The 27,605-nt window shown below is 40.0% G+C and overlaps 1 protein-coding gene across 2 annotated transcripts in view; it reads right to left on the bottom strand.

Annotated features, from left to right (window-relative positions):
• The window catches only part of LOC132814373 (peroxidasin homolog), a 590,104-nt gene that overhangs the window by 203,896 nt on the left and 358,603 nt on the right, over positions 1-27,605 (bottom strand). The window contains exons 1-3 of one of the 2 annotated variants that reach the window (XM_060823480.1): positions 19,574-19,633; positions 7,808-7,977; positions 2,761-3,033 (exon numbers count right to left, since the gene is read on the bottom strand). In XM_060823480.1, coding sequence (XP_060679463.1) covers positions 2,761-3,033; positions 7,808-7,964 — 430 coding nt within the window. In that variant the 5' untranslated portion in view covers positions 7,965-7,977; positions 19,574-19,633. Of the gene's footprint in view, positions 1-2,760; positions 3,034-7,807; positions 7,978-19,573; positions 19,634-27,605 lie in introns of those variants that run through there. The other variant, XM_060823479.1, reaches the window with a different exon arrangement.

Here is a 27,605-nt window from a genome sequence, read left to right as displayed (position 1 = left end):
CTGGAGCACCCCCACACAGATACGGGTAGAATGTGCAAACACGACAAAGAGAGTCACCTGAAGGTGGAATCAAATCCAGGTCCCTGGTGCTGCGAGGTAGCAGAGCCAACCACTGAGCTACTGCGCTGCCCTCTTGTATTATGATAAAAGCAAACACACCCATCCTAACCTCTCACTTTTTATACATTTTCATAATGGCACTGAAGTGATCATACAAATCAACACACCCTATCTGTTTTTCAGTACTGATAGGTTTTAGGAAGCTTCTGAAAGCAAGATTTCTTTAACACATATTGTATGAAATGTTCATTATTGATTTTAATCATTACTTTTAGCAAGTTAAATTGACAGATTGAATCATATGTCTCTGTAAGTCTAGTAGCAAATGATGATAGATCGACCTCCAAGAAGCCCAATTTTCTTGCAAATGCATTAGAAAAGTAAATTAATGATTTGTTTTACATAGACCAAAGTAACATTTTTCTTCAATGTGATGTAAATTGTTCCATTGTATGTTTGACATGAATCAGTAATATTAAAACGAGAACACATTAAGAAATCAACAAAAACAGCTTGCAAACATTTTTTTTGTTTAGAAAGGTGCTTTTAGAAAGAAAGGTCTGTGATAGCAATAACCAAAATGTGTTTAAAATTTAAAGAAATGATTCAAGATGTTCAACAAAATAATTTCCATTAAAAAAACTGATTAAAAAACATCCATCTGTATCTTACTCTAGAAGCTAAGGGTAGTGTTAGATTAACATTAAAGAATTGGAACGTTGCAAAAGAAAACCTGAGGTCTGGGAGTATTTCAAAACCAGCAAAAATCCATCAAAAGGATCATAAAAAGGAAAAAAAGACCACAATGAGGTTAGATGAAATAATGACAGGGCATAGTAAATTGTTCAACCACTGAAAGCCAAGTAATTTTGTATGGTGGAACATCAAGGGCTCAGTGGTTTACACTGCTGCCTCACATTGCCAGGGATCTGGGTTTGATTCCCCGCTCAAGTGACTGTGTGGCGTTTGCACACTGTCCCCATTTCTGCATGGGTTTCCGCTGGGAGCTCTGGTTTCCTCCCACAATCCAAAGATGTGCAGGTCAGGGGAATTGGCCATACTAAATTGCCCATAGTGTCCAGAGATGTTCTGGTAAGATGAATTAGCCATTGGTAATTCAGGATTACAGGGTGGGGTAGGTATGGGTAGGATGCTCATTGGAGGATCAGTGTGATCTTGATGGACCCAATGGCCTGCTTCCATGCTTGTATGATGATTCTGTAATAAAGCTTGAATGTTATTAATGTTCAAATTATCTTAAATATCTGGAAGCCTCCTCAAAATATACCAGAGACAGGGAAAAATTAAGGGATTTAAGAGCAATTTGATTGCAAGAAGTAGAATGCCCATCAATTGACAGAATGAGAAAGTATTCATTCCTCTTTGATGGTTGATGAAGTGGAAGTGTTTTTGCATGAGGTGAATGTGAAAAAGGGTTTCCATATTTTGAATTCCAGGAAGACCTTTCCAATGGACAGCAGCATAATCTGCTTGGCAGCTGATGACACATAACCAAACTTAGAAATATAGGAGCAATATATAGGCCACTTGGCCTACAAGCCTGCTCCACCATTCAATAAGATCTTGGCTGATCTGGTTTGGACTTCACATTTGAGTTTGTGTCCCATAACCTCTGCCTCACATTTCTTTCAAAAATTGAAATAATTCTTGTATAAATTCAAAAACTCTGCCTCCAATACCTTCTGAGAAAGATTTGGAGGTGCTGGTGTTAGACTTGCATGCACAAAGTTTAAAATCACAAAATACAACAGGTTTATTCAGAAGCATTAGCTTTCAAAGCACTGCTCCTTCGACCACCATATTACTTTCCTTCTGCCAAATGCTTGCAACTTGTTTTCATTCCCTTGTAGATTCTCTACCACCTCTTGAGAATTTACTTTCCTGCCTGTCATGGTGTCATTGGCAAATTTACCTACAAATCACGTAAGCATCATCTGGCAGACTAGGAGATGGAAGTAACAATAGGAAAAGGTTACAATATTTATTTAAGTAGGAATGACAGAATCCAAAATAATAAATTCATCAATGCAATCTTATGGAATGACCTGAACTGTCTTAAAATGAAACATCCTGAGGCATGCTTCAATTGGGAGACATTAAGTAACTAATATTGTGTAAATTGATCTCCAAGCTCATAAATAAATCCAATTAATATGAATACAGCATTCGTACGGTTTCAAACATTTTTTAACAACTAAATTAGCATTGGTTCATTTGAAATCTGAACTAACAAACATGAAACTCAAAAAGCCAGCACTTGAATACCTAGTATCACTCCTTCCATTGGAAGGCAGTTGAAGCAGATATTCTACCCAATGTCCTAAACATGCCATGAATCTGACTAACCTTCTTGGGTCAAAGCAGGTTCCTGGCAGAATTTGCAGAAGAAGCATTGGGAATCTTTCTTTCCTGCCCCAGGCACAACTGCCAGCAATATTGGTCATCAAGCCTGCTGTAATCATTTCCACAAGGGGATGAATAGGCTTTGGCAGCCTTACCTACCGTCTCAGCAGATGGTGATGGAAAATTATAGTAGGTCTTGACTCCCCAGCACTTCACTCTCAATTTTGGGAAACCATCTTAGTAAATACATATTTGTCTATTATAAAAATAAATCAGAATAAATTTTCTGAATTCTAACATTATTTTTTAGCTCAGCAACAGCACAGTCACCCTTACCTTGTACAATGATGGATGCTGAGGACTGGATGGAATCTTGATTATTACTGGCATGACAAATGAACTGGCCATGGTCCTGGAGAGTAACATTCCGAATAAAGAGACCACCTGATGGAGTTGTGGTGTATCTGGAATGTGCAGGGAGGAGTTCTCCATTTCCTTTAGTCCATGTAATTCGAGGCTGAGGATGACCAATTGCACTGCATTCCAGAGTGATACTCGATCCAACTAGAACTTCAGTGTTCTGCGGCTGAATCACAAAATTGGGCTTTGCTACAGAGAAAATCATGCCACATTAACACTGTCTCGCAGGCAAATGGGCTAAATAAACAGTATGTATGATTAATGTAGCAGAGTTGTTTATTTTAATCATTTTGAGTGACACACACACACAAAAAAACACTAGAACAGATGAATGGAGAGTCAAATAAAATGCATGGAATACTTCATGTAGACTCCAATCAAGAGTGATATCTAAAATATTTACGCTGAAGTCATATAAGATCAGGCCATGACTCAATGCTCCTCTTGAACTGAATTAGAGGACTTATCCCTATTACCTCACAGTACCTCTAACTTCCTCTGGGTGTCCTTGGGTTTATGGAGACAATAATGAGTGAAATCAGACATATATCTGGGACCAAAAACAACTAGTTACATTTACAAAGAACAAATGGGAACAGGCAGTCTAGGAGAGGGAGGTGGTGCGAAAATTACATCTAGGTAGAAACACTTTTCCTAATTGTTCCACATTTCTAGGTTGCCAATATTGATTGGAGCAGCGGAGGAAAAATTTAGTTCTTCAGAGTCCCCATTGTATATTACTTTGAGATCACACAAGGTCAGTTAATGTTATCAGAAGCAAGATCTGCACTCTCGGGATATTGATTAGTAACATCAGATATCAACACTGAAATAAGGATTAAGAAACCTTTAAAATATATGGCCTTTATAAAATAATGTTTACTAACTCTTTCAGGTTTGTTTACAATTACAACAACATCAATCATATTGGAACATGACAATATAGTAATGTGCTCTTGTATTGCAGTCAAAATGGTATGAAGAACTGTTTAACCTATTCAAAATCTGATCAGAAATTCATTGAAGCAATGATGGTTCAGAGAATTTGATCAGTCAGCACTTATTAACTATTCATTGCGCCTTCTAATATAGGCCTATTGAAGATCTAAAGAGTTGGAGGGTATTAAATTTGAATACTTTCGCATTGCCTCTCAAACTTCACAAAATTGACCCATCTTTTTAAGAGTTATACAGATTGTGTTAATTTGACCTGAAAATAACATGAATACAAAAAATGTCTGAATCAATTACAGATACTTTCCAACCAACCCATCTAGAGATGCTATTATACACTTTTGGAGCAGTTGGGATTTTTAACTTCGACATCTCCTCTTTAAGGATGCTACTAGTGCACTCTCTCAAGATCCTACAAGAGCACCCTTAATCATACTCTTAGAGGTTTCTATGAATCTTGCATTGGCTTCGGCCAAATCATGTGGACAACCACATTTAAAATTCACTCCCCTTGCATTTCAACGTACCCTCATGTGTTTCCTTCAGCTATTGAAAGGCAGAATAAATAAAGTTAAACCATTTATCTTTACTACCTGCGAGTAAACATACTGATTAATTCGCAAATCTAACCAAACTTCATATTGAATCAACTGATGTTATTCTCAACTAAATAAGGGCACCTGATAATGTAAATTAAGGTAAATGAATATGATCTAAAGCATACAACAGAAACACGGCTCCAAGGAGATCAAAACTGGGAACATAACATTCAGGGATATTTAGCTCCTAAGACAGCAAGGATAGAAAAAGTGGTGGGATATCACTGTTCATCAGAAATTAACTGAGGATATTTGAGAGGGACAATCTAGGCTCAGATGATGTAGAGTCCATTTTTGGCAGAGGTAAAAAACAGAAAAGGAAAGAAGGGGAGGTGATGGCCTAGTGGTATTATCACCAGACTGTTACTCTAGTGATCTAGATGAGGTTCTCAGGACCTGGGTTCAAATCCCACCACAGTAGAAGCATTCAATAAATATCTGGAATTGAGAATCTAATTATTACTATGAAATGATTGTCAGAAAAACTCATCTGGTTCACTAATATCCTTTATGGAAGGGAATATCCATCCTTATGTGATCTGGCCTACATGTGACTCCAGACCCACAGCAATATGCTTAACTCTTAACTGCCTTCTGGGCAATTAGAAATGGGCAGTAATGCTACCTAGCCAGCGACACCCTCATCCCATGAATTAATAAAGCAAAAAAAACATTACTTGGAGTAGTGTATACACCCCCTAAACAGTAGCCATGCAATTGGAAATGCAATAAATCAACACATGTCAAAAGGAGTACAGCATTAATATGGGTGGTTTTAATGTTCAAATTGGAAAAGCTAACAATAACTAATTTAGAGAATGCATTATGGGTAGTTTCCTTGAACCAACCAGGGAGCAGGCTCTAGAGTCTAGGATCTAGTAATGGGTAATGAGTGAATTACAATGAAATAAGGATGGAGTTAGCTAAAGTGAACCGGGTAGGAATGGTAATATGACAGAATCCCTACAGTGTGGAAACAGGCCTTTCAGCCCAGCAAGTCCACAACAACCCTCCAAAGGATATCCTACCCAGACCCATTCCCCTACATTTACCCCTGACTAATGTAAAAAGTGAAGTCTGCAGATGCTGGAGATCAGAGCTGAAAATGTGTTGCTGGTTAAAGCGCAGCAGGTCAGGCAGCATCCAAGGAACAGGAAATTCGACGTTTCGGGCACAAGCCCAAAATTTCTGATGAAGGGCTTGTGCCCGAAACGTCGAATTTCCTGTTCCTTGGATGCTGCCTGACCTGCTGCGCTTTAACCAGCAACACATTTTCAGCCTTGACTAATGTACCAAACTTACACATCCCTGAACACGACGGGCAATTTGGCATGGCCAATTCACCTGAATTGCACATCTTTGGATTGTGGGAGGAAACCCATGTAGAATGTGCAAACTCCACACAGACAGTCACCCAAGGCTGAAATCAAACCCAGGTCTCTTGCTCTGTGAGGCAGCAGTGCTAACCACTGAGCTACCATGCCAGCTCAAGTAGTAAGCAAGCACTGGTTGACATTTAAGGAGTTAATTCATGACCCAATGAATTACTAGCAAACCAATGATGCCAAAGGTTGATAGGTTACCTGGCCCTGACGGTTTACATTCTAGGATCCTAAAAGAGATAGCTACAGACATAGTGGAAGCATTGGTTGTAATTATTTTAAAAATCCTTGGATTCCAGAGAATTTCCAGAAGATTGGAAAACTGCTAATGTGACACATCTATTCAAAAAGGGAAGGAGTGAGTATAAGCTGATTAGCTTAACAATTATTATTGGAAAATTATTGGAATCAATTATTTAGGAAGTAACAGCAGAATATTTGGAAAATCATAATCTAATGAAGCAGAATTAGCATGACTTATTAATTTATGAGAGTTTTTTGATGAAGTCTCAGCCAGAGTGGATTAAGTTGAACCAGCAGACGTGTTGTTTTTCAACTTCCAAAGCATGTTCGACAAGATACCTCACAAAAGGTTAAGTATTAAGATAAGATCACATGGTACTAGAAGTAGTATTTTGGCATAGATTGAGAATTAGCTTGGAACAGGGAATGACGAGTAGGAATAAGGGGTTCTTTTTTCTAGTTGGTGACCTGTGACGAGTGGGATTCCACAGGGATCAGTGCTGGGACCAAAACTATGGTTCACAATACATATTAATGACTTGGAGGAAGGAAGTGAATATACTGTAGCCAACTTTGCAGATGACAGAAAAATAGGCAGAAAGGCAGTTTGTGAGAGGGATACCAACAGTTTACACAGATTTATTGGCAGGTTAAATAATTGTGCAAAAAGATGACAAATAGAATTTAATGTGGGAATGTACAAAGTTGCTCATTTTAGAAGGGTGAACAAAATTGCAGAAAGCTGGAACACGAATGGACTTATGCATGAAACATCGAAACCTAGTGCAGGGTGCAGCATGTAAACAAGAAGGCTAATGAAATGTGGACGCTTATTTCAAGAGGGCTGGAGTCTATGTAGAGTGTCTCACTGCAACCCTACAAGGTGCTGGTGAGATCACATCTGGCGTAATGTCAGCAGTTTTGGTCCCCTTATTTAAAGAAAAATATCATTTATTGGAGGCAGTTCAAAGGAGTTTCACTCTAATGATCCTTGGTGTGGAGAGATTGCCTTATGAGCAAAGACTAAACAGGTTGAAACTCCACTCACTTTAGAAGAACAAGAGATGATCTCATGGAAACATATAGGATTCTTTGAGTCTTGACATGGTTAATGCTTAGAGAATATTTCCCCTCATGGGAGAGTCTAGGACTAGAATGTATATATTCAGATGAAGGGACACCAACAGAAGACTAAGATGAGGAAAAGGTCTTCCCTCAGAGGGTCTTTGGAACACCTTGCCACACAAAGAGCTGGGAGCAGAGTTCTTGTGTATAATTGAGGCTGAAATAGGTAGATAAAACAAGGGTTACGAGGAAAGTGCAGGAATGTGGATATGAAGAATGTTGGATCAGCTATGATTCTATTTAATTAGTTCTTCCAACCCCTTTGCATGATCTTATTTAATGGCAGAGCAATCTTGAGGGGCTGAACAGCCTATTCCTGTTCCCATTTCTTATGGTCTTAGAGTCATTCTGCCTCACTAGGCATGGATGGCCCACATTATATTCATTACAGTAAATAGTGATGAGGTATTCTGCAAACTAGCACATGTGGTTTTAAAAAAAGTCTTTAATTTTAAGAGCCGTGTACAGTGACTTTACTTTTTAAAAAATAACACTAACTTTATCTTCATTCTTTTCCATAAAGACAGAAAAATATCCAGAAAAATAATAAAAATTTCCTCAACACCTTTTTCAAAATTCAAGTTGAAGCAGCTGTAAGAAAAGAACAAATAAATAAAACAGGAAAAAAATAAACAACACACTAAAGTGAATGATTCTTACTTGGACTACCAAAGTATCGAAGTAAAACGCCTTGAGTTGTGGCCTCTCCCAATTCATTTTTGGCCATGCACTGATATGTCCCTTGGTCAGATTCTTGTGCATTCTGGATCATCAAGGTACCATCATCTAGTAAATTCCGACGAATGTCATTTTTCATGTGCAATTCATGGCTTTTAAAAAAAATATGGATTTGAGCAGTGAACATGGTTTCAGATGATGCGTGAACTCTTCCGCTTAATTTTGGGCAGCATACAAAACAGCACAGGAAAATTTGCAAAATTGGAAGCACATTTGATACTGAACTTTAAGCTGGCATGTTACTGCAGTGGAAATTGACTGTAAAGGTGAAAAAGTTCAGCTTAGACTTTTATCCCATTTAAGAACTAAGATATCTCCTAGACGTTTTTACGAGGGGTAAGGTCCCCACTGAGAGAGGTAAGATGCCTTTGTAATTCTTAAAAGTAGATATCAATGTGCTAAAAGGTACATTAATTTTCAAGTTCATTGGAAATGTCAACAGCCCTGTCAAGAGCAACAGTCAATAGACAAAATGAACTATCAAAAACAACTGTAAAAAGTGTTAAGGCATTTCAAACTTCTATTTTCAAAGATTTATAAGGTAATGTCAAGAGTATGAGAAAAAAAAGTAATTGCTTGCTATTTAGAACTATCTGTTGAAATAAGCCATTACTAGATTAGTATTTTATGTTACTTCATTCTCAGAGCAGGGTGTCTGCCATTTCAGAAAGTTTCAATGAAAGCTCCAGCTGGGTTTGGATTTTTATACGGGCTCCAAGAATGCTCATGATTTTATATATATTAACATATATTTACACGTACTGTAAATTCAAAACTGTTCTGAAGGAGTCATATCAGTTAACTGTCAGATATTAGCTACTAGATGTTGTCAACCTGAAATTGCTCCAGCACTTCCCAATTTTATCTCAAATTAGAAGTAGCAACTGGAAGGGATCTTTCACCGATAAACTTTCTTGCTGAACAAGAATCTATCTACCTCTACCTCCAAAATATAATCAAGGACATTGCTTGCACTTCCTATCTGAGGAACTGTATTCCAAAGACTTATGAACCACTGTGAGGAAAACATTGTCATAAATCTTTAAATTTAAACTATTACCCTTGTTCTGAATTCTCCCAAAATAGAAAACAAATTCACCCTGTCAAGACCCCTCAGGGTCTTAGAAATTTTATTCCAATTGTTGCTTACTTTTCTAAACTCCCGTGATACAAGCCCAGCCTGGCCAACTTTCCCTCATAAGACAAACAGGCCATTTCATTAATCTCGTAAACCTTCTCTGAATGTATTTACATCCTTCTTTAATTAGGGAGACTAATGTTGTACAAAAGTACTCCAGATGTGGTCTTACCAATGCCTTGTATAACTGAAGCATACCTCCCTAGTTTTGTATTTAATTACACACACAATAAATTATACTGTTTTATTAGCTTTTCTAATTACTTGATGTACCTACATGCAATGTTTTGCAATTCATATACTAAAAAATTCAGATCTTTCTCATCTCTGAGTTCTGTAATCTGCCCTCATTCAGATAATAGTGGAGAATTTCATATATGCTCACATTATACTCATTTATCAGGTCTATATCTGCTCATATAACCTAAACCTTCTTACATCTCTTCACAACATACTTTCCTAATGACCACTGTATTTAACAACTGATTCTTCAGTCTCATCTTCCAAGTTATTTATATAAATTGGAAACATTTGAAGTACCAGCATTGAACCTGGTAGCATGTCACTCATTATGTTTTGCCAACCAGAAAAACTTGCATGTATGCCTTCTCTCTGTTTTCTGTTAGCTAGCCAATCCTCCAACCATGTCAATATCTAACATGTTTCACTATTACCTTCAATTTTCTGGGATGATCTTTCATGCGGCATCTTATCAAATGCCTCCCAGAAATCCAAGTAAAGTAATTCTCCTTTAACCATGGTAAATTACTTCATCAAAAAATTCTAATAGATTTTGTTTCAGAAAATCATGTGGCTCTGCTTGGTTACTTTGAACTTTCCTCAGTGTTCTGCTATAATGTCTCTAATTATGGCATTCAACACTTCCATGATGATATATGCTAATCTGACATATTTTTTCCTCATTTCTGTCTCACTTACTCTTTGAATTAGGGATGCTTTTAAAATATAATAGAAGCTTCTCTGAATCTGGGAAACGTTTTGTTAAATTTAAGCCAATGCATCAACTAACTCACCAGTCACTTCTTTCAAGACCTGAGGATAAAGTCTATCAAGACTGGGAGACTTGTCAGCCTGCTCAACCTCCCTTGGTGCAATGCAATTTTTATTTTTGACTTCTTCTCTCTTTTCAATTTCCTGATTTGCAGTTATATTTGGGATGCTACTTGTAGGATTAATGGAAAAATCGTATTAATTGGCTGTCTCCTTATTTTTCATTATTAAATCCCACATTCTTTAAAGCCAATACCCCACTGTTACCTTTGAAACTTCAAAAGAACCAACGTTTACTATTTATTCTTATGAGCTAAATCTTAAGTTATTTTGGCTAGGTATTAGTTTTGTTGTGTTTGTTTGAGGGCTTCTTGCCTGATTAACTAACTACCCAGCCCCTCTTACCTGATTCTAGTTCTATCTTACCACTCACCATTCCTGGAACAACTCACCACTCAGTAGATATCAGTCAATAGGCTGGCATCTTTGGCACACACGCTATCTTGGAATGGTCTCTCTGCTCCTGAACATATAATGCCAATCCAGCATTGCCCCTTACCAGCAATGTAATGGCTTAGCTGCCATTAAACTATGCTGCTCATGGCTGACACTCTCTCGCTGATACCCTTTTCTGTCACTCCAGTCACTATTTAACCAACAAGCCACACAGTTTACCTGTCTTTTGATTATCCGGTCTAAACACCATCTCAAAGTCACCATTATGCTATCCCCAAAGACCACTGTGGACCCGCATCTGGTCCACAGTGAAAATCACATATAGGCAAACAATTGGACAATTCCTAATGTGGACTTTTAATTAAAGTATCAGCAAAAGTGAACACAATAAAATAAATAGATGCTAATATTTGCTTCTGCAATGTAAACCAAATACTGATATCATGGCCAATGACTAATTTTCATTCTGTGATGGTTGGCAGCACTCAATTCTCATCTGCTGGAACGGGTGGTAATTAGATTAGATTACTCATAATGTGGAAACAGGCCCTTTGGTCCAACAAGTCTACACCGACCCTCCGAAGAGCAACCCACCCAGACCCATTCCCATTACATTTACCCCTTCACCTAAGACTACTTACACACTTAGCTACAGACTTAGATACATTGAACTCCATTTGCCACCTTTCTGCCCAGCTCTGCAACTTATCTATATCCCGCTGTAATCTGCCACATCCTTCTTCGCTGTCCACCACGCCACCGACTTTCATATCATCCGCAAACTTGCTCACCCAGCCTTCAAGCCCCTCCTCCAGGTCATTTATAAAAATGACAAACAGCAATGGACCCAAAACAGATCCTTGTGGAACACCGCTAGTAAGTGCACTCCAAGATGAACCTTTACCATCAACTACTTCCCTCTGTCTCCTTCCAGCCAGCCAATTCCTAATCCAAACGTCCAATGCACCCTCAATGCCATACCTCCGTAATTTTTGCAGTAGCCTACCACGGGGTACCTTATTGAACGCCTTGCTAAAATCCATATACACCACATCTACTGCTTTACCCTCGTCCACTTCCTTGGTCACCTTCTCAAAGAACTCAATAAGGTTTGTGAGGCACGACCTGTCCTTCACAAAACCATGCTGACTATCCTTGATCACATTATTCCTATCCAGATGTTCATAAATCCTATCCCTAACAATTCTCTCTAAGACTTTGCCCACAACAGAAGTGAGACTCACTGGCCTATAGTTACTAGGGCTATCCCTACTCCCCTTCTTGAACAAGGGGACCACATTCGCTATCCTCCAGTCTTCTGGCACTATTCCTGCACACAACGACGACGACATAAAAATCAAGGCCAATGGCTCCGCTATCTCCTCCCTAGCTTCCCAGAGGATCCTAGGATAAATGCCATCAGGCCCAGGGGACTTATCTATTTTCACCCTTTCCAGTATTCCTTGGACCTCTTCCCTACATACCTCAAAGCCATCCATTCTGATCACTTGTGACTCAATATTCACATCAGCAACAATGTCCTGTTCCTGAGTGAATACTGACAAAAAGTATTGATTTAGTGTCTCTCCAATCTCCTCCGCCTCCACGCACAACTTCCCACTACTATCCTTGACTGGACCGATACCTACCCTAGTCATCCTTTTATTCCTGACATACCTATAGAAAGCCTTTGGGTTTTCCCTAATCCTACCAACCAAGGACTTTTCATGTCCCCTTCTCGCTGCTCTTAGCTCTCTCTTTAGATCCTTCCTGGCTACTTTATAACTCTCAATCGCCCCAACTGAACCTTCACGCCTCATCTTTACATAGGCCGCCCTCTTCCCTTTCACAAGGGATTCCAATTCCTTATTAAAACACGGCTCCCACACAAGACCCTTTCCTCCCTGCCTGACTGGTACATACTTATCAAGGACACCCATTAGCTGCTCCTTGAACAAGCTCCACATATCATTTGTGTCCTTCCCTTGAAGCCTATTTTTCCAACCCACACATCCTAAGTCATGCCTCACCGCATTATAATTTCCCTGCCCCCAGCTATAACTCTTGCCCTGCAGTGCACACTTATCCCTCTCCATCACTAGAGTAAAAGTCACCGAGTTGTGGTCACTGTCCCCCAAGTGTTCACCTACCTCCAAATCTAATACCTGGCCTGGTTCATTACCTAGAACCAAATCCAGTATGGCCTCACCTCTTGTTGGCCTGTCTACATATTGTGTCAGGAAACCCTCCTGCACATATTGGACAAACACTGATCCATCTAACGAACTCGAGCTATAGCTTTCCCAGTCAATATCTGGGAAGTTAAAGTCCCCCATAACAACCACCCTACTACTTTCACTCTTCTCCTGAATCATCCTTGCAATACTTTCCTCTCTGTCTCTCGGACTATTAGGAGGCCTATAGAAAACTCCTAACAGGGTGACCTCACCTTTCCTATTTCTAACCTCAGCCCAAACTACCTCAGATGGCAAGTCTTCCTCCATCGTCCTTTCCACTGCTGTTATACTATCCTTGACAAGCAATGCCACACCTCTCCCTCTTTTGCCCTCACCTCTAACCCTACTAAAACATTTAAACCCTGGAACCTGCAATAGCCATTCCTGTCCCTGTTCTACCCACGTCTCTGTAATGGCCACAACATCAAAGTCCCAGGTACCAACCCACGCTGCAGGTTCGCCTACCTTATTTCTTATACTTCTGGCATTGGAGTATACACACTTCAAGCCACCTTCCTGTTTACCGGCACCCTTCTTCGAGATCGATGCCTTGCTCCTAACCTCCCTACACTCAAGGTCCTGTACCCTAAAGCTACAGTCCAGGTTCCCATGCCCCTGCAGAGTTAGTTTAAACAAGGTCGTGGCAACTATCAGAGTAATAGTGCACACATCTCCAGGTTCTGGTTACGGTAATCACTGATTGCCTGAACATTAATAGAATGGAGTCCCTTCCTGTTAATGAATTCTGCAGTGTTGTGATAGGACCCTCTCAGCATCAGATGTGTGTACAGTTCATGACAGCCTGTACCTGGGACATCCAGCTCTTTTCCCAAATCTTGCGACCCAGGCTGTAGCACTGTTTCCATCATCAGGAATAAAATGAACAGTATGACTTGGAAACAAATTGCATCAGTTACTATCCTGATGCATTGTGGGTGCACAACTCAGAGATCCCACTTAGGTCACCCATTACTCTCAGGCAGGAGGCCAGTCACGTAGAAATTCAGAGCAGATGTCACCTTCACAGACACTGGAGGAGGTTGGCCTCTCATTCCTACAGCTTTCGGGTTCTGCTCTACCATCTAGTCGAGTTCCATCAGTGTCCGAGAACATATGGAGAATGTGTCGACACGTCACCTTGCTCATCCCCATTAAATTAAGTCTCATAGAATCCCTCCATTGTAGATGGCAGGCAAGTCAGCCCACCAAGTCCACATCGATCCTTTGAACAGCATACCACCCAGACCTATCCCTCTTCCCTATATCTTCCATGGCTAACCCATCCACCTGCACACTATGGATAATTTAGCATGGCCAATCCACCTAACCTGCACATCTTTGGACTGTGGGAGGTAACCCACGCAGACACAGGAGAAAGTGAAAACTCCACACAGCCAGCAACCTGAAGGTGGAATCGAACCTGGGTTCCTGGTGCTGTGAGGCAACAGTGCTAACCACTGAGCCATTGAGCTGTTGGCACTCGAAAGACTGGTGCTCCTGTGGACTCCTGCATCCTGAGGGGCCCTGTGGTGTGAGCTCTTTATCAGTCTGCTGCTACTCCTTTGATAGTCATTGCCCCTTGATCTTTTCACATTCTCTTTCACTTTCTTAGGAAGACAGCCACAAGAGATCAACATTCCACCAGAGGTGAAGTTCCTGATTCTTGCTGGCAAAGATCTATTTTGGGAAAATAAAGAACAAAACAGGCTCTTAGCGTTTAGAACGGTCAATGGCTGCATACCCTATGGATGAGGGTTGAGCACACTCCTTCACACAGTGAGACATGCTGCATAGGATTTATGAGTATCTGGAAAGACACAGCTTGATTAGGGACAGCCAGCACGGATTTGTGAAGGGTAGGTCTTGCCTTACAAGTCTTATTGAATTCTTTGAGGAGGTGACCAAGCATGTGGATGAGGGTAGAGCAGTGGATGTAGTGTACATGGATTTTAGTAAGGCATTTGATAAGGTTCCCCATGGTAGGCTTATGCGGAAAGTCAGGAGGCATGGGATAGAGGGAAATTTGGCCAACTGGATAGAAAACTGGCTAACCGGTCGAAGTCAGAGAGTGGTGGTAGATGGTAAATATTCAGCCTGGAGCCCAGTTACATGTGGAGTTCCGCAGGGATCAGTTCTGGGTCCACTGCTGTTTGTAATTTTTATTAATGACTTGGATGAGGGAGTCGAAGGGTGGGTCAGTAAATTTGCAGATGATACGAAGATTGGTGGAATTGTGGACAGTGAGGACGGCTGTTGTCGGCTGCAAAGGGACTTAGATATGATGCAGAGCTGGGCTGAGGAGTGGCAGATGGAGTTCAACCCTGCCAAGTGTGAGGTTGTCCATTTTGGAAGAACAAATAAGAATGCGGAATACAGGGTTAACAGTAGGGTTCTTAGTCAGGTGGAGGAACAGAGGGATCTTGGGGTCTATGTACATAGATCTTTGAAAGTTGCCACTCAGGTGGATAGAGCTTGTAAGAAGGCCTATGGTGTATTAGCGTTCATTAGCAGAGGGATTGAATTCAAGAGTCGTGAAGTGATGTTGCAGCTGTACAGGACTTTGGTTAGGCCACATTTGGAGTACTGTGTGCAGTTCTGGTCGCCTCACTTTAGGAAAGATGTGGAAGTTTTGGAGAGGGTGCAGAGAAGATTTACCAGGATGTTGCCTGGAATGGAGAATAGGTCGTACGAGGATAGGTTGAGAGTTCTCGGCCTTTTCTCGTTGGAACGGCGAAGGATGAGGGGTGACTTGATAGAGGTTTATAAGATGATCAGAGGAAAATATAGAGTAGACAGTCAGAAACTTTTTCCCCGGGTACAACAGAGTGTTACAAGGAGACATAAATTTAATGTGAAGGGTGGAGGGTATAGGGGAGATGTCAGGGGTGGGTTCTTTACAGAGAGTGTGGTGGGGGCATGGAATGCGCTGCCCGTGGGAGTGGTAGAGTCAGAATCATTGGCGACCTTTAAGCGGCAATTGGATAGGTACATGGATGGGTGCTTAATCTAGGATAGATGTTCGGCACAACATCGTGGGCCGAAGGGCCTGTTCTGTGCTGTATTGTTCTATGTTCTATGTTCTATCCTAAAAGCGAGGCTATTGTTTCCAACAGTCAATCAGTTTCAGTCGCGCTAAGTGGGTGAAGATGTTGCACAAGCCGAGTATTCAACACATTACATCAAAAGGGACTGCCTACTGCACTATAATCCTCTTCAGATACCAGACTAACTTCAATCACAAAAGATCACTGAATTCAGTAGTGTCTGTTTTCATAGTTACGTGATAGATAATGAAGTAATCACCTCCATCTCTGACAGCACTCTTTGAAATTTTACAATTTATGGTTGGCCTTTAGCCAGCATTCACTGTTTTTTTTAAAAATCACTGCTGCTAACTTCTACATCATTAAGTTAATTCCAATTTTCAAGGATCAATGGCATGGTACAAATGGGTTTTGACTAGCATTAATTCTGCATGCATTGCAAATAGATGATGAAATGATTGCAAGTTAAATATGGCTGCATTTGCAAACATATGCTTCATGAATTTGCCCATGTAAGCCCCTCAACCATGTGAAGATTGTGCGCATGGCTTAAGGAAGGGGCACCCTCTGATTGACAGTGGCCCCACTTGGAAGATTGTTGATATCTCAGTGTGCTGTACTGCAACATGTTCTCCATACCCCCTGGCAAATAAGCATGACAATTAACATGTCTGTTGGAAAAAGCATATCAATACAGCAGAACTCATAGCTTTCAGGGTTTGGCCAACTGGCTGAAGCACAAAATGTGCTCACGGTATGGTATGGTGTGGCAAGGTAAGTATAGATATTGTGAGGAAGCAGGTAGGCTCTGATTGCGTGAGCGTTGAGTAAGCAAGTTAGTATCCTTAAGGTGCAGCCTTGTCAATCTGTGAAGTATTTGTCTTTTTTCCACACACAAACTGCCCTTTCAGCTACTGTTCAATGATGGCCACTTTTGCATTCTGTAATGAAGGTCTATATCTCCAAAGAGTCCTATAAGAGAATCGGAGAAGTGCCAGAAGGGTTCTGAGTGGATGCCAATGTTCATGGATGAGGGGTGCATCTGTCTTGTGCCTGTGGATTATACCCTGACTAACACAGAGGATCTTCACAACCTGTGACAAACTGATGTCGTCAGGTACCTACTCTGACTTCCATGTCAAGAATTCTTGACATCAAACTTGCTCACAGCAGGTCGAGGATCCTATCTCCAAGCCTGGGACTTACTTAAAGATGCAACAACTTGCTCCCAATGTCAAGATAGATACCACCAGATATCTCACTCATTTCTGCAACATTTCTGCCATAGTTCATGGTGTTCAGACAATTATAAGCTTTTGCACTAAAATTCTAGCTAACTTTCTCTCATATTTTAATTTAACCTTGTTTTTTTCAGTCATAGCTGTGCTATATTTTGTCAAATCTTATTGTCCACACATTATTAGTAAGCATTTTTTTTCTTAAGTTAAATACTGTTTTCAAACTATTTTTATTAACTACAGATTGTGGATCTTCGAATTGATTTTTTTTATCCTGTTGGAATAAATATGACTGGGTATTTAGAAATATACCCTTGAATGTCTACTTTCATATCTGTATAGACCTATTTCTTTGCCAGTTGTTATTAAATTTTGTGACTTTGTTGAATCAGACCAGAGAACCTTTATATGGCCATATAAGGAACAGCTCTGGCATTTAATTTCAATTTTTTTCTGTGCACAGATTTCAATGATGACAGACCTGCAATTGCATTGTTGATCTCGAGAATGCTCTGTAATTTTGTCAAAAAATCTGTGGAATTTCCCAGAGAAATTAGACAAATACTGAGTGCACTACTGTCATAGATCTCTGAGCATAAGAGTATCAACAGCAGATTAAGAGGACATGCTTCTCATTACGCCATTGCTGCAAAAATCTATAGGGCATAGCAAAAATGCCAATTGAGAATTTTACCCACAGCCCTGAGAGTCCTTCCATTTTAATATGTTGTGTATCAGAGAGCAGACAGGAATGCTAAAACGAATATGCTAAGCTTCCTCAACCACCATGGAGCCCATGGGCTACAAGCAATTCTATCGATCACATTTCACACTGTAAAAAAGGTCAGTATGCAGGTCAGTATGTCCTTTAAAACAGTGCTGTCACTAACTAAATTAATCAAAATATCTATGTGCTGTTGAATTAAGACCATAAGATCATAAGACATGGGAGTCAAAAGAAGCCATTCAGTTCATCAAGTATCTCTGCCATTCAATGAGTTCATTGCTGATCTGAAAACCAACTCCACTTTCCTGTCTTTTTCTTCATAATCTTTGATTCCTGTATGGATTAAAAGTTCATCTGAGCCTTGAATGTACTTAAGGATACAGCCTCGAAAGTGTTCTGTAGTAAAGAATTCAACAGACCAGGTATCCTCAGAGAACCAATTTCTCCTCATTCACAATTTAAATGAGTAACCCCTTATTCTGAGATTATGCCTTCTAGTCCTAGACTCTACCACAAGCAGGAACACCCTTTCTTCACCAACCCTTTCAAATTCTAAGAATCTTGTAGATTTCAATAAGGTTGCCTCTCATTCTTCTAAACTCCGGTAAGGAGGGCCTAATTTATTCAACCTGTCTTCATAATGCAGTCTGTTCATAACTTGGATCAACCTGATGAACCTTCTCTGAACTGTTACTAATGCTAGTATATCTTTCCTTAGATGAGGGACCAAAACTATTAACTGTATTCCAGCTTTAGTCAGGATAGTGCCTTGCATTTGTTTAATAAGAACTTTCTAATTTTACATTCTATTTCCTTTAAAATAAAGGCCAATTTTCCATTTGCCTTTCCTACTATCCATTGAACTTGCACACGAGATACTTATGATTTATCAATGAGGACTCCTAAATCCTTCTATGCTGCAGCTTTTGGCAGTCTTTCCTCATTTAAATAGTATTCAGCTCCTCTACTCTATCTGACGATATTCTATCATAATTCTCCACATATTCCCAAGTTTTTCCCATTGTCTTAACCAGTCTATATCCCTCTGCAGACTCTTTTCCTTCCCAGCTATTTTTGTGTCATTACAATACACATTTGGAAGATTATCTCGTCCTTTTTTAAACCTAAGTGCACTGACAATAAAGTGACTAAATGTAACTATGATTTATTTGTTGAGAGGTTAATACAACAAACACTCCATTAGTCTGTTAATCAGATAGGACCACGAACAGATGACTGGATCAGTTTGATTTCTCGAAAATCAAATACATGAACTGCATATAAGAAGAACTCTCATGAGATTAAACTTGTAATAGAATGATGAATGGAGAGATACCCCCTGGATATTTCATGATTAAATAGCATGCTGAAGAGCCCAGCAAATAAATAGATCAATGTGTGTGGTCCCATTGCCTATAGTTTGTCTAATGATGGTTCTCTGACCCTATTGACACTTTATGAGCTGTTGTAACTTTTTAAGGAAACAATTATGATGTTGTGCATTTAATTAACCATACATCCATATGTTGCTCATTATAAAAGCATGGATTTATTTTGATTTGAAAATGCAATCTGCTGTACTTAAACAAATTTCAACAAAAAAAGAGTAACATGTGTTCAAGTGTATGGTTTCATGGAAACATAGAAAACACGAGTAGGAGTGGGTCATTTGGTCATTTAAGTCTGCTCTGCTATTCAACATGATCATGGATGTTCCCACATTCTCCCCCTGCATTTTGATCTCTTTTGCCTAGATATAGAACTATATCTAACTCCTTCTTGAGAACAATGTTTTGGATTCAGCTGCTTTCTGTGGCAGAGAATTCCACGTGCTCACCTCTCCCTGGATCAAGAATTTCTCCTCATTTCAGTTCCAAATGGCCTCTCCCATTTTCTTAGACTGTGACCCCTGGTTCTGGACTCCTCACTCATCAGGAATATCTTTCAGGTGTTCTATCCTGTCGAGTCAAGATTCAATTTTATGCGTTTATATGGGATTTCCCCCCACTCATTCTTCTAAATGCCAATGAATATAGTCCTAACTGAACCAGTCTCTCTTGATACTTCAGTTGTGCCATCCCAGCAATCAATCTGCTAAAGACTAATTGAAGACTGACAGAGACCTCAAATAATATATAGATAGCAGGAGAGAACTCAATAAAGGAATTAGGATGGCTAACAGGGAGAACTGGCCATTTGAATACAGAACTGGCTCAAAGGTAGCAGACAGAGGGTGGTTTTTTCAGACTGGAGACCTGTGACCAGTGGAATGCCACAAGGATCAGTGCTGGGTCCTCTACTTTTTGTCATTTGCATAAATGATTTGGATGTGAGCGAGCATGAGGTACAGTTAGTAAGTTTGCAGATGACACCAAAATTGGAGGAGTAGTGGACAGCGAAGAGGGCTACCTCACAATACAACAGGATCTGGACCAGATGAGCTAATGGGCTGAGAAGTGGCAGATGGAGTTTAATTCAGATAAATGTGAGATGCTGCATATTGGGAAAGCAAATCTTAGCAGGACTTATACACTTAATGGTAAGGTCCTAGGGAGTGTTGCTGAACATGGAGACCTTGGAATGCAGGTTCATAGCTCCTTGAAAGTGGAGTCGCAGGTAGATAGGATAGTGAAGGTGGCGCTCAGTATGCTATCATTTATTGGTCAGAGTATTGAGTTGGGAGGTCATGTTGCAGTTGTACAGGACATTGGTTAGGCCACTGTTGGAATATTGCAGACAATTCTGATCTCCTTCCTATCAGAAAGATGTTGTGAAACTTGAACGGGTTCAGAAAAGATTTACAAGGATGTTACCAGGGTTGGAGGATCTGAGCTACAGGGAGAGCCTGAACAGGCTGGGGCTGTTTTCCCTGGAATGTCAGAGATTGAAGGTGACCTTATAGAGGTTTACAAAATCATGAGGGGCATAGATAGGATAAATAGACAAAGTGTTTTCCTGGGGTTGGCGAGTCAGAACTAGAGGGGCATAGGCTAAGGGTGAGAGGGGAAAGATATAAACGAGGCCTAAGGGTCAACTTTTTCAAGCAGAGTATGGTACATGTATGGAATGAGCTGCCAGAGGATGTGGTGGAGGCTGATACAATTGCAACATTTAAGAGACATTTGGATGGGTATATGCATAGGAAGGGTTTGGAGGGATATGGGCTGGGAGCTGGTAGATGGGACTAGAATGGGTTGGGATATCTGGTCGGCATGGACAGGTTGGATCGAAGGGTCTGTTTCCATGCTGTACATCTCTATGACTCAATGTCTCTATGAAAGGAGCCATGAAATGCCTTTGGCAAACAGGAGTAAGGAAAATCCCAAAATGTTTTATATACATTTATATAAGAAGCATGACAATATCGAGGGAAAAGTAGGTCCTCGCAAGATCAAAGGAGGGAGTTATGCATGGAGCCAGAGGAAGTGGGTGAGGTCCTCAACTAATACTTTGCATCAGTATTCAAAAAGGAGAGGGTGGATGGTGAGTCTCAGGAGGGGCATGTCAATACATAATAAAAAAGTTGATGTTGGGAGTTTTGAAAAGCATTAAGCTGGTCAACTCCCAAGTCGGAAAGGGATCTATCCCAGAATGCCGAGGGAAGCAGGTGAGAAAATTATGGGGGCCTTGTACTAAATCTTTGTGTCCTCTTTCATCACAGGCAATGTTCCCAGAGGACTGGAGAAAAGTCAACATTGTTCCTTTGTTTAAGACATCCAACAGGAATAATCTGGGATTTTACAGGCCGGTAAGCCTTATGTCAGTGGTAGGGGAATGATTGGAGAAGTTTCTTAGAATAGGACTATAGGGAAAATGTAGACTTATTAGCAAATAGGCAGCAAGGTTTTGGATGGGGAAGATCATGTCTCACAAACATCATTGAGTTTTTTTGAGGAAGTGACAAAGATGACTGATGAGGGTAAGGAAGTAGATGTTTATATAGACTTTAGCAAGGCTTTTGACAAGGTCACTCAGGGTAGGCTGATGAAAAAGGTGAAGTGACATGGGATCTGCACTGAGTTGGTAAAATGAGTACAGTACTGGCTTAGTCACAGAAAAGAGAATGTGTTGGAAGGATGTTTTTCTGGTTGGGCATCTGTGACCGGTTATATTCCACAGGGATCATTACTGAGACCCCTGTTGGTTGTAATATCTATGAATGATTTTGAGAAGAATGTAGATGGCCTGATTAGTAAGGATGACACAAAGATTGGGGGACCTGCAGATAGTGAGGAGGACTGCAGGAGATACGTCACAATATAGATAGGTTGAAGACTTGAGGAGAGAAATAGCAGATGGAATTTAATTCAGACATATGCAAAGTGATGCATTTTGGGAGATCTAATGAATGATGGAAGTATACAGTAACAGTCACAATCCTTAGTAGCATCAACACGTAGAACGAGCTAGGTGTACAGGTCCACAGTTCCCTGAAATTGACAACACAGGGGGTCAAGAATGACATATAGTATACTTGTCTTCATTGCTCGGGGCATAAAGTATAAACATTTGCAAGTCATGTTGCAGCTATGTAGAATTTTAGTTAGGCTATATTTGAAATATTGTGTATGTTTTCTGATTGTCAAACTATCAGAAAGATGTGGAAGTCTTGGAGAAGGTGCACAAATGGTTTATCAATATATTGCCTTGTCTTGAGGGCATTAACTATGAGGAAAGATTGGTCCCTTTTCAGTTGATCATCAGAGGAGGACGGGTGACCTGATAGAGGTTTACAAAATTATCAGAGTCATGGATAGAATGGATAGTCAGAACATTTTAGCCAGGCTAGAAATGTCAATTTGTAGGGTTCATTTTTAAGGTAAAAAGAGGGCAGATATAAGAGGCAAGTTTTTTTTTACACAGAGGGTGGTAAGTACCTGCAATGTGCTGCCAGAGGTGGTGGGTGGACATTATTGCAATATTAATGTTTAAGAGGCATCTTGATAGATATATGAACAGGCAGGAAATAGAGGGAGATGGACCACATAGAGGCAAATGGTTCTTAGTTTGGAAGGGCACCATGTGTCGGCGCCGTCTTGGTGGATTGAAGGGTGTGTTCTAAACTTTCATTGCACTCTCTCCATACTTAGAAGGAAACAAAAACTACACGTAACACTCTAGGTTGGTTTCACCAAGGCCCTGCACAATTGCAGCAAAACAGCCTTGATCTGTACTTGAATCCTCTCACTATGAAAACCAATAAACCATTTGCTTTCTTCACTGCCTGCTGCACCGGTATGCCTGCTTTCAGTGACTGGTGTACAAAGAAACTGAGGGCTCACTGCACCTACCACTTTCCCAATCTGTTGTCATTCAGATAATAATCTACCTCCCAGTTTTTGCTATCGATTGAATGACCTCACATTTATCCACATTATACTGTGTCTGCCATGCATTTGCCCACTCATTCAAGTTGTCCAAGTCACACTGAAATATCCCTAGATCCTCTTCACAGTTCACCTTCCAACCAAGCTTTGAGTCATCTGCAAACTTGAAGATATTATATTTAGTTCTCACATCTAAATCATAAATATACATTGTGAATAACCAGGATCCAAGCATTGACGTCTGTGATATCCCACATGTCACTGCCTGCCACTCAGAAAAATACCCATTTATTCTTACTCTTTGTTTCCAGTTTGCCAACCAGTTCTTTGTCAGTAACTAAGCCCCAATCACATGTGTTTTGTGGAACCTTATCAAAAGCCTTCATGCAAACCAATTCTACTGGCTCCACCTTATCAATTCAATGAGTTACCTTCTCAAAAGAATTATTGCAGATTTGTCAAATGTGATTTCCATTTCCTCAATCGAGCTGTCTCCATATGATCCTGTCATAGTTTTTCAAGTGCTCAGCTATTATTAATTTCATAATGGATTCCACAACCCTACAACTGATGCCAGACTCACCAGCCTATAATCCCCTTGTTGTCTCTAGCCCCATTTAAACAGCGGAGTTACATTCACTGCTCTCCAAACTGTATAAACTGCTCCAGAAAGTGTAGAATCTTGGAAAATGATCAAGAATGCATTCACTAATTCTACAGCCACTTCTTAAAATATGATGAGATGTAGGTTATTGGGTTCTGGGATTTATCAGCCTTTACACCTATCAATTTAGCCAACACTATTTCCTATTAATACTGAAATCCTTCACTGTCCCCATATCATAGGATCCAAAATGTTTGCAGCCTTTGTTAAGAGAAAATTAAAGTTTGTATTTAATTGATTTGCCATCTCTTGGTCTGCAACATTTTTTCCCCTGCTTCTGACTACAAAGGACCTATACTAATCTCTTTCTCTTCACATATCAAAGAAGCTTTTACAATCAGTTTGCATGCTCCTCATAAGTTACTCCTTTTCTCTATTTCCCCCCCCACATAACCAATCCCTTTACCCTCCTTTGCCAAAATTAAAACTGCTCCCAATTTTCATGTCTGCTGTTTCTTATTGACCAATGAATATGCTCTTTCCTTGGATCAAATACAATCACTAATCTCCCGTGCTGGTCATGATCAGACCATCTTTCTTCATTTATTTTCATACCAGATGGAAATGAACAATTGTCACAGTTCATCCATGCATTCTTCAAATGTTTGCTATCCACTGTCAATCCTTTACCTAACATTTCCCCAGCTTGCATGGCATCATAGTTTCCTTTATTTAGATTCAGGACCCTAGTCTCAGAATTGATTATGCCATTTTCATCTTAATGAAAAACTCTATCATATTGCGACTACTCTTCCTCAAGAAGCCCAGCAAAATTGCAAATTATTCATTTCTCCTTACACAGTGCCTAGTCTAGGATGGGTTGTTTAATAGTTGGTTCCTCTATATTTTGATCCAGATACCCATCTCTTACATATTCCAGGAATTCCTCCTTTACAGTATTGTTACTGATTTGATTTAGCTTATCTAATTACGGCTGACCTTTTTACATGCATTTCTAATTTCCTGTTTAATGCCATCCCTAACACTACTACTACAGTTTGGAGTTTATATACAACCTCAACTATAATTTTCTGCCCCTTGGAGTTTCTAAGCTCTATCCATACAGATTTCACTTCACCAGGGATATTATTATTCCATTAATTTCCTCTTTAACCTTCAATGCTACCCAGTCTCTTTTTCTTTTTTGCCTGACCTTCCTGAAAATTGATTATTTACTTCACCTGAAGTCACATCTTCACAATCCAAGCTATATCATGTCCACTTATATCTATTTGCATAATTAATTCATGCACTTCATTACAAATGCTCCACTCATTAAGACACAAGGCTGTTCTTTTTGGCATTCCAGTTCTGTTTGTACTATTTTGCATCGTGGCCCTGTTTGATTCTTGCCTTTGAATTCTCTGCCTATCACTTCTCTTATTTCCCAATCTGTTTTTGTTTTTGCCCTTGTTTCCTTCTTTTTTTGTCTCCCTGTATAGGTCACCAAACTTCTTCCACTGAAGTTTAAACCACACTAGCAAATACTCCTTATAGGACATTAGTTCTGGTCCTGCCCAATGTAACAGCATAGAGAAGACATCAGCTTTTCTATCTCTGTATTTGCAACACAGTAAACATAAAATCTTCAAAGGTAATCAAAATTGACCTCAATGGTTCCTAACCAGACTTTTGAAAAACCAATCCCAGACCCTGCAAATAATCAACTCCAGATACTAGTTTGTATCTTACAAAAATTTTTAAACACTACCTTAATCAGAACAAAATCCAAGCGCAGAAAAATCCAATTTGTCTATGGCTTAAACTCAAAACCTGTGTTTTTAGCCCTATTCACACAAAGACAGGCAGACAAACAAACACACACAGGGATAAATAGAATAGCAAAATTGGCCAGATTACATGAGTGGTTTTCAAAGTATATTGTTCCACAGGTATAGATGATGTCATCTTAGTTTTTTTTTAAGGTGTTGATCAGAGTGAGCTTTTCAGTTCACCTATATAGTCAGTAACATTTATAACATGGTTTTGTCTTCTCTAGGTTTCCAAGAGCTGCTCCGGGAGGTTAGGCAGGGAGCTTTCAAACCTTCATCCTTTAGCATCAACAGCCAGATTTTTTTTTCTCTCACAGAAAACACCAACCAAAACACAACTCAAACTCTGACCATTCCCTGACAGACAAACCAGCTCTGCCACAAGATCCCAGTTATCATTCAATATTTGCCATATGCTTAAGCTTTAGATTAGATTCCCTACAGTATGAAAACAGGCATTTAGTCCAACAGGTCCATACTGACCCTCCAAAGAGTAACCCACCAAGACCTATTCACCCACCCTATATTTACCCCTGACAAATTCACCTAACACTATGGGCAATTTAGCATGACAAATTCACCTGACCTGCACATCTTTGGATAATGGGAGGAAACCGGAGCACCCGGAGGAAACCCACTATGACATGGGGAGAATGTGCAAACTCCACACAGACAATCGCCCAAGGTGGGAATCGAACCCAGGTCTCTGACACTGTGAGGCAGCAGTGTTAACCACTCATCCAGCATTAGATCTTTTCCAGGCTAGCTGGAACTAATCCCCAGGTATTGACCATGTTAATAGATAACTGCTATTATCTGTTTAAACATAATGCTCTTCTCCAGTGATAAAACAGCTGCAGAACCTTGATCATTAACCAACTTTCAATGAACTTCCTGGTCTGGCCTCACAAATAAACAAAAGGTTGTTTGTTCAGTTTTTCCTTTTAACACAAGCCATTACCCACAGTCCAAACATCAACTTTAACTCACATTTTCAATCTGAGATCACTACCTTTGAGGTTTGATGTTTTAAACTTGCTTCCTAACTCCATGCATTCTAATTTTAGTGTCTTATCCCTTTTATAACGTATGTTGTTCGTACTGATGTACACCATGACCACTGGCTGTTCACCCTCCAGAACGTCCAATCGCTACATGGAAATATCCTTAACCCTAGCACCCAGGAAGCTATTTACCATTCTGGAGTCTCAGCTGTCGTCAAATCTCCTATTACTACAGCCTTCACCCAATTACTCCTACATTCGTACCCAGCAAAGCATGTTGTAAAAAAACTAGAAATTCCAAAGAAATTCAGCAGGTCTAGCAGCATCTGTGGGAAGAATGCAGAGTTACCATTTCGAGTCCAGAGACTGTTCATCAGAATTGATGCTCACCAAAAAACAGTATCCAAAACAATATGTCTGTTCTGCAGGGGAATGACCAAAGGGGACTCCTGCACTACCTACCTAATCCTCTTACTCTGACTGCTGATAGTCCACTCCTTCGTTGACTGTGGAGTCTTAGCCTGCATAGGGACCACATCTTTATGTGCTATACATGATCCATTCAGCCTCGCAGATGCTTCACATTGTACCCACTGTTGTTTGAAGATCTTAACCAATTTAAAACTCAGTTAAACTAATAAACAAATGCATATAAAACAAACACATCAGGAGATGATTGCTAATATGACCAGCAGCAATGTCAACATTTTGACCTCAAAAGCTATCAGTAATAAATAATATGCAAAACAAACAGCTCATTACAGCAGTAATTGGAAAAGGAGCAAGTCAAAGAGTCAGGGCAGGCAGGAACAAAGCAGAGAACGAGTTGGGACTAATAAATTAAACTGCATTTATTTCAATGCAAGAGGTCTAACAGGTAAGGCAGATGAACTCTGGGCATTGTTGGCGACATGGAACTGGGATATCATGGTGATTACAGAGAAGTGGTTTAGGGATGGATGGGACTGGCAGCCTAATGTTCCAAAGGTATAGATGCTATAGGAAAAGTACAAAGGGGGCACGAGAGGAAGGGAGTGATGTTTTTGATTAGGAATAACATTGTATCTGTATTTAGGAAGGATGTTCATGGGAAAATGTCCAG

The sequence above is a fragment of the Hemiscyllium ocellatum genome, chromosome 4, assembly GCF_020745735.1.
Source record: "Hemiscyllium ocellatum isolate sHemOce1 chromosome 4, sHemOce1.pat.X.cur, whole genome shotgun sequence".
NCBI lineage: Eukaryota > Metazoa > Chordata > Chondrichthyes > Orectolobiformes > Hemiscylliidae > Hemiscyllium > Hemiscyllium ocellatum.
This window is presented reverse-complemented; position numbering and strand designations above follow the sequence as displayed.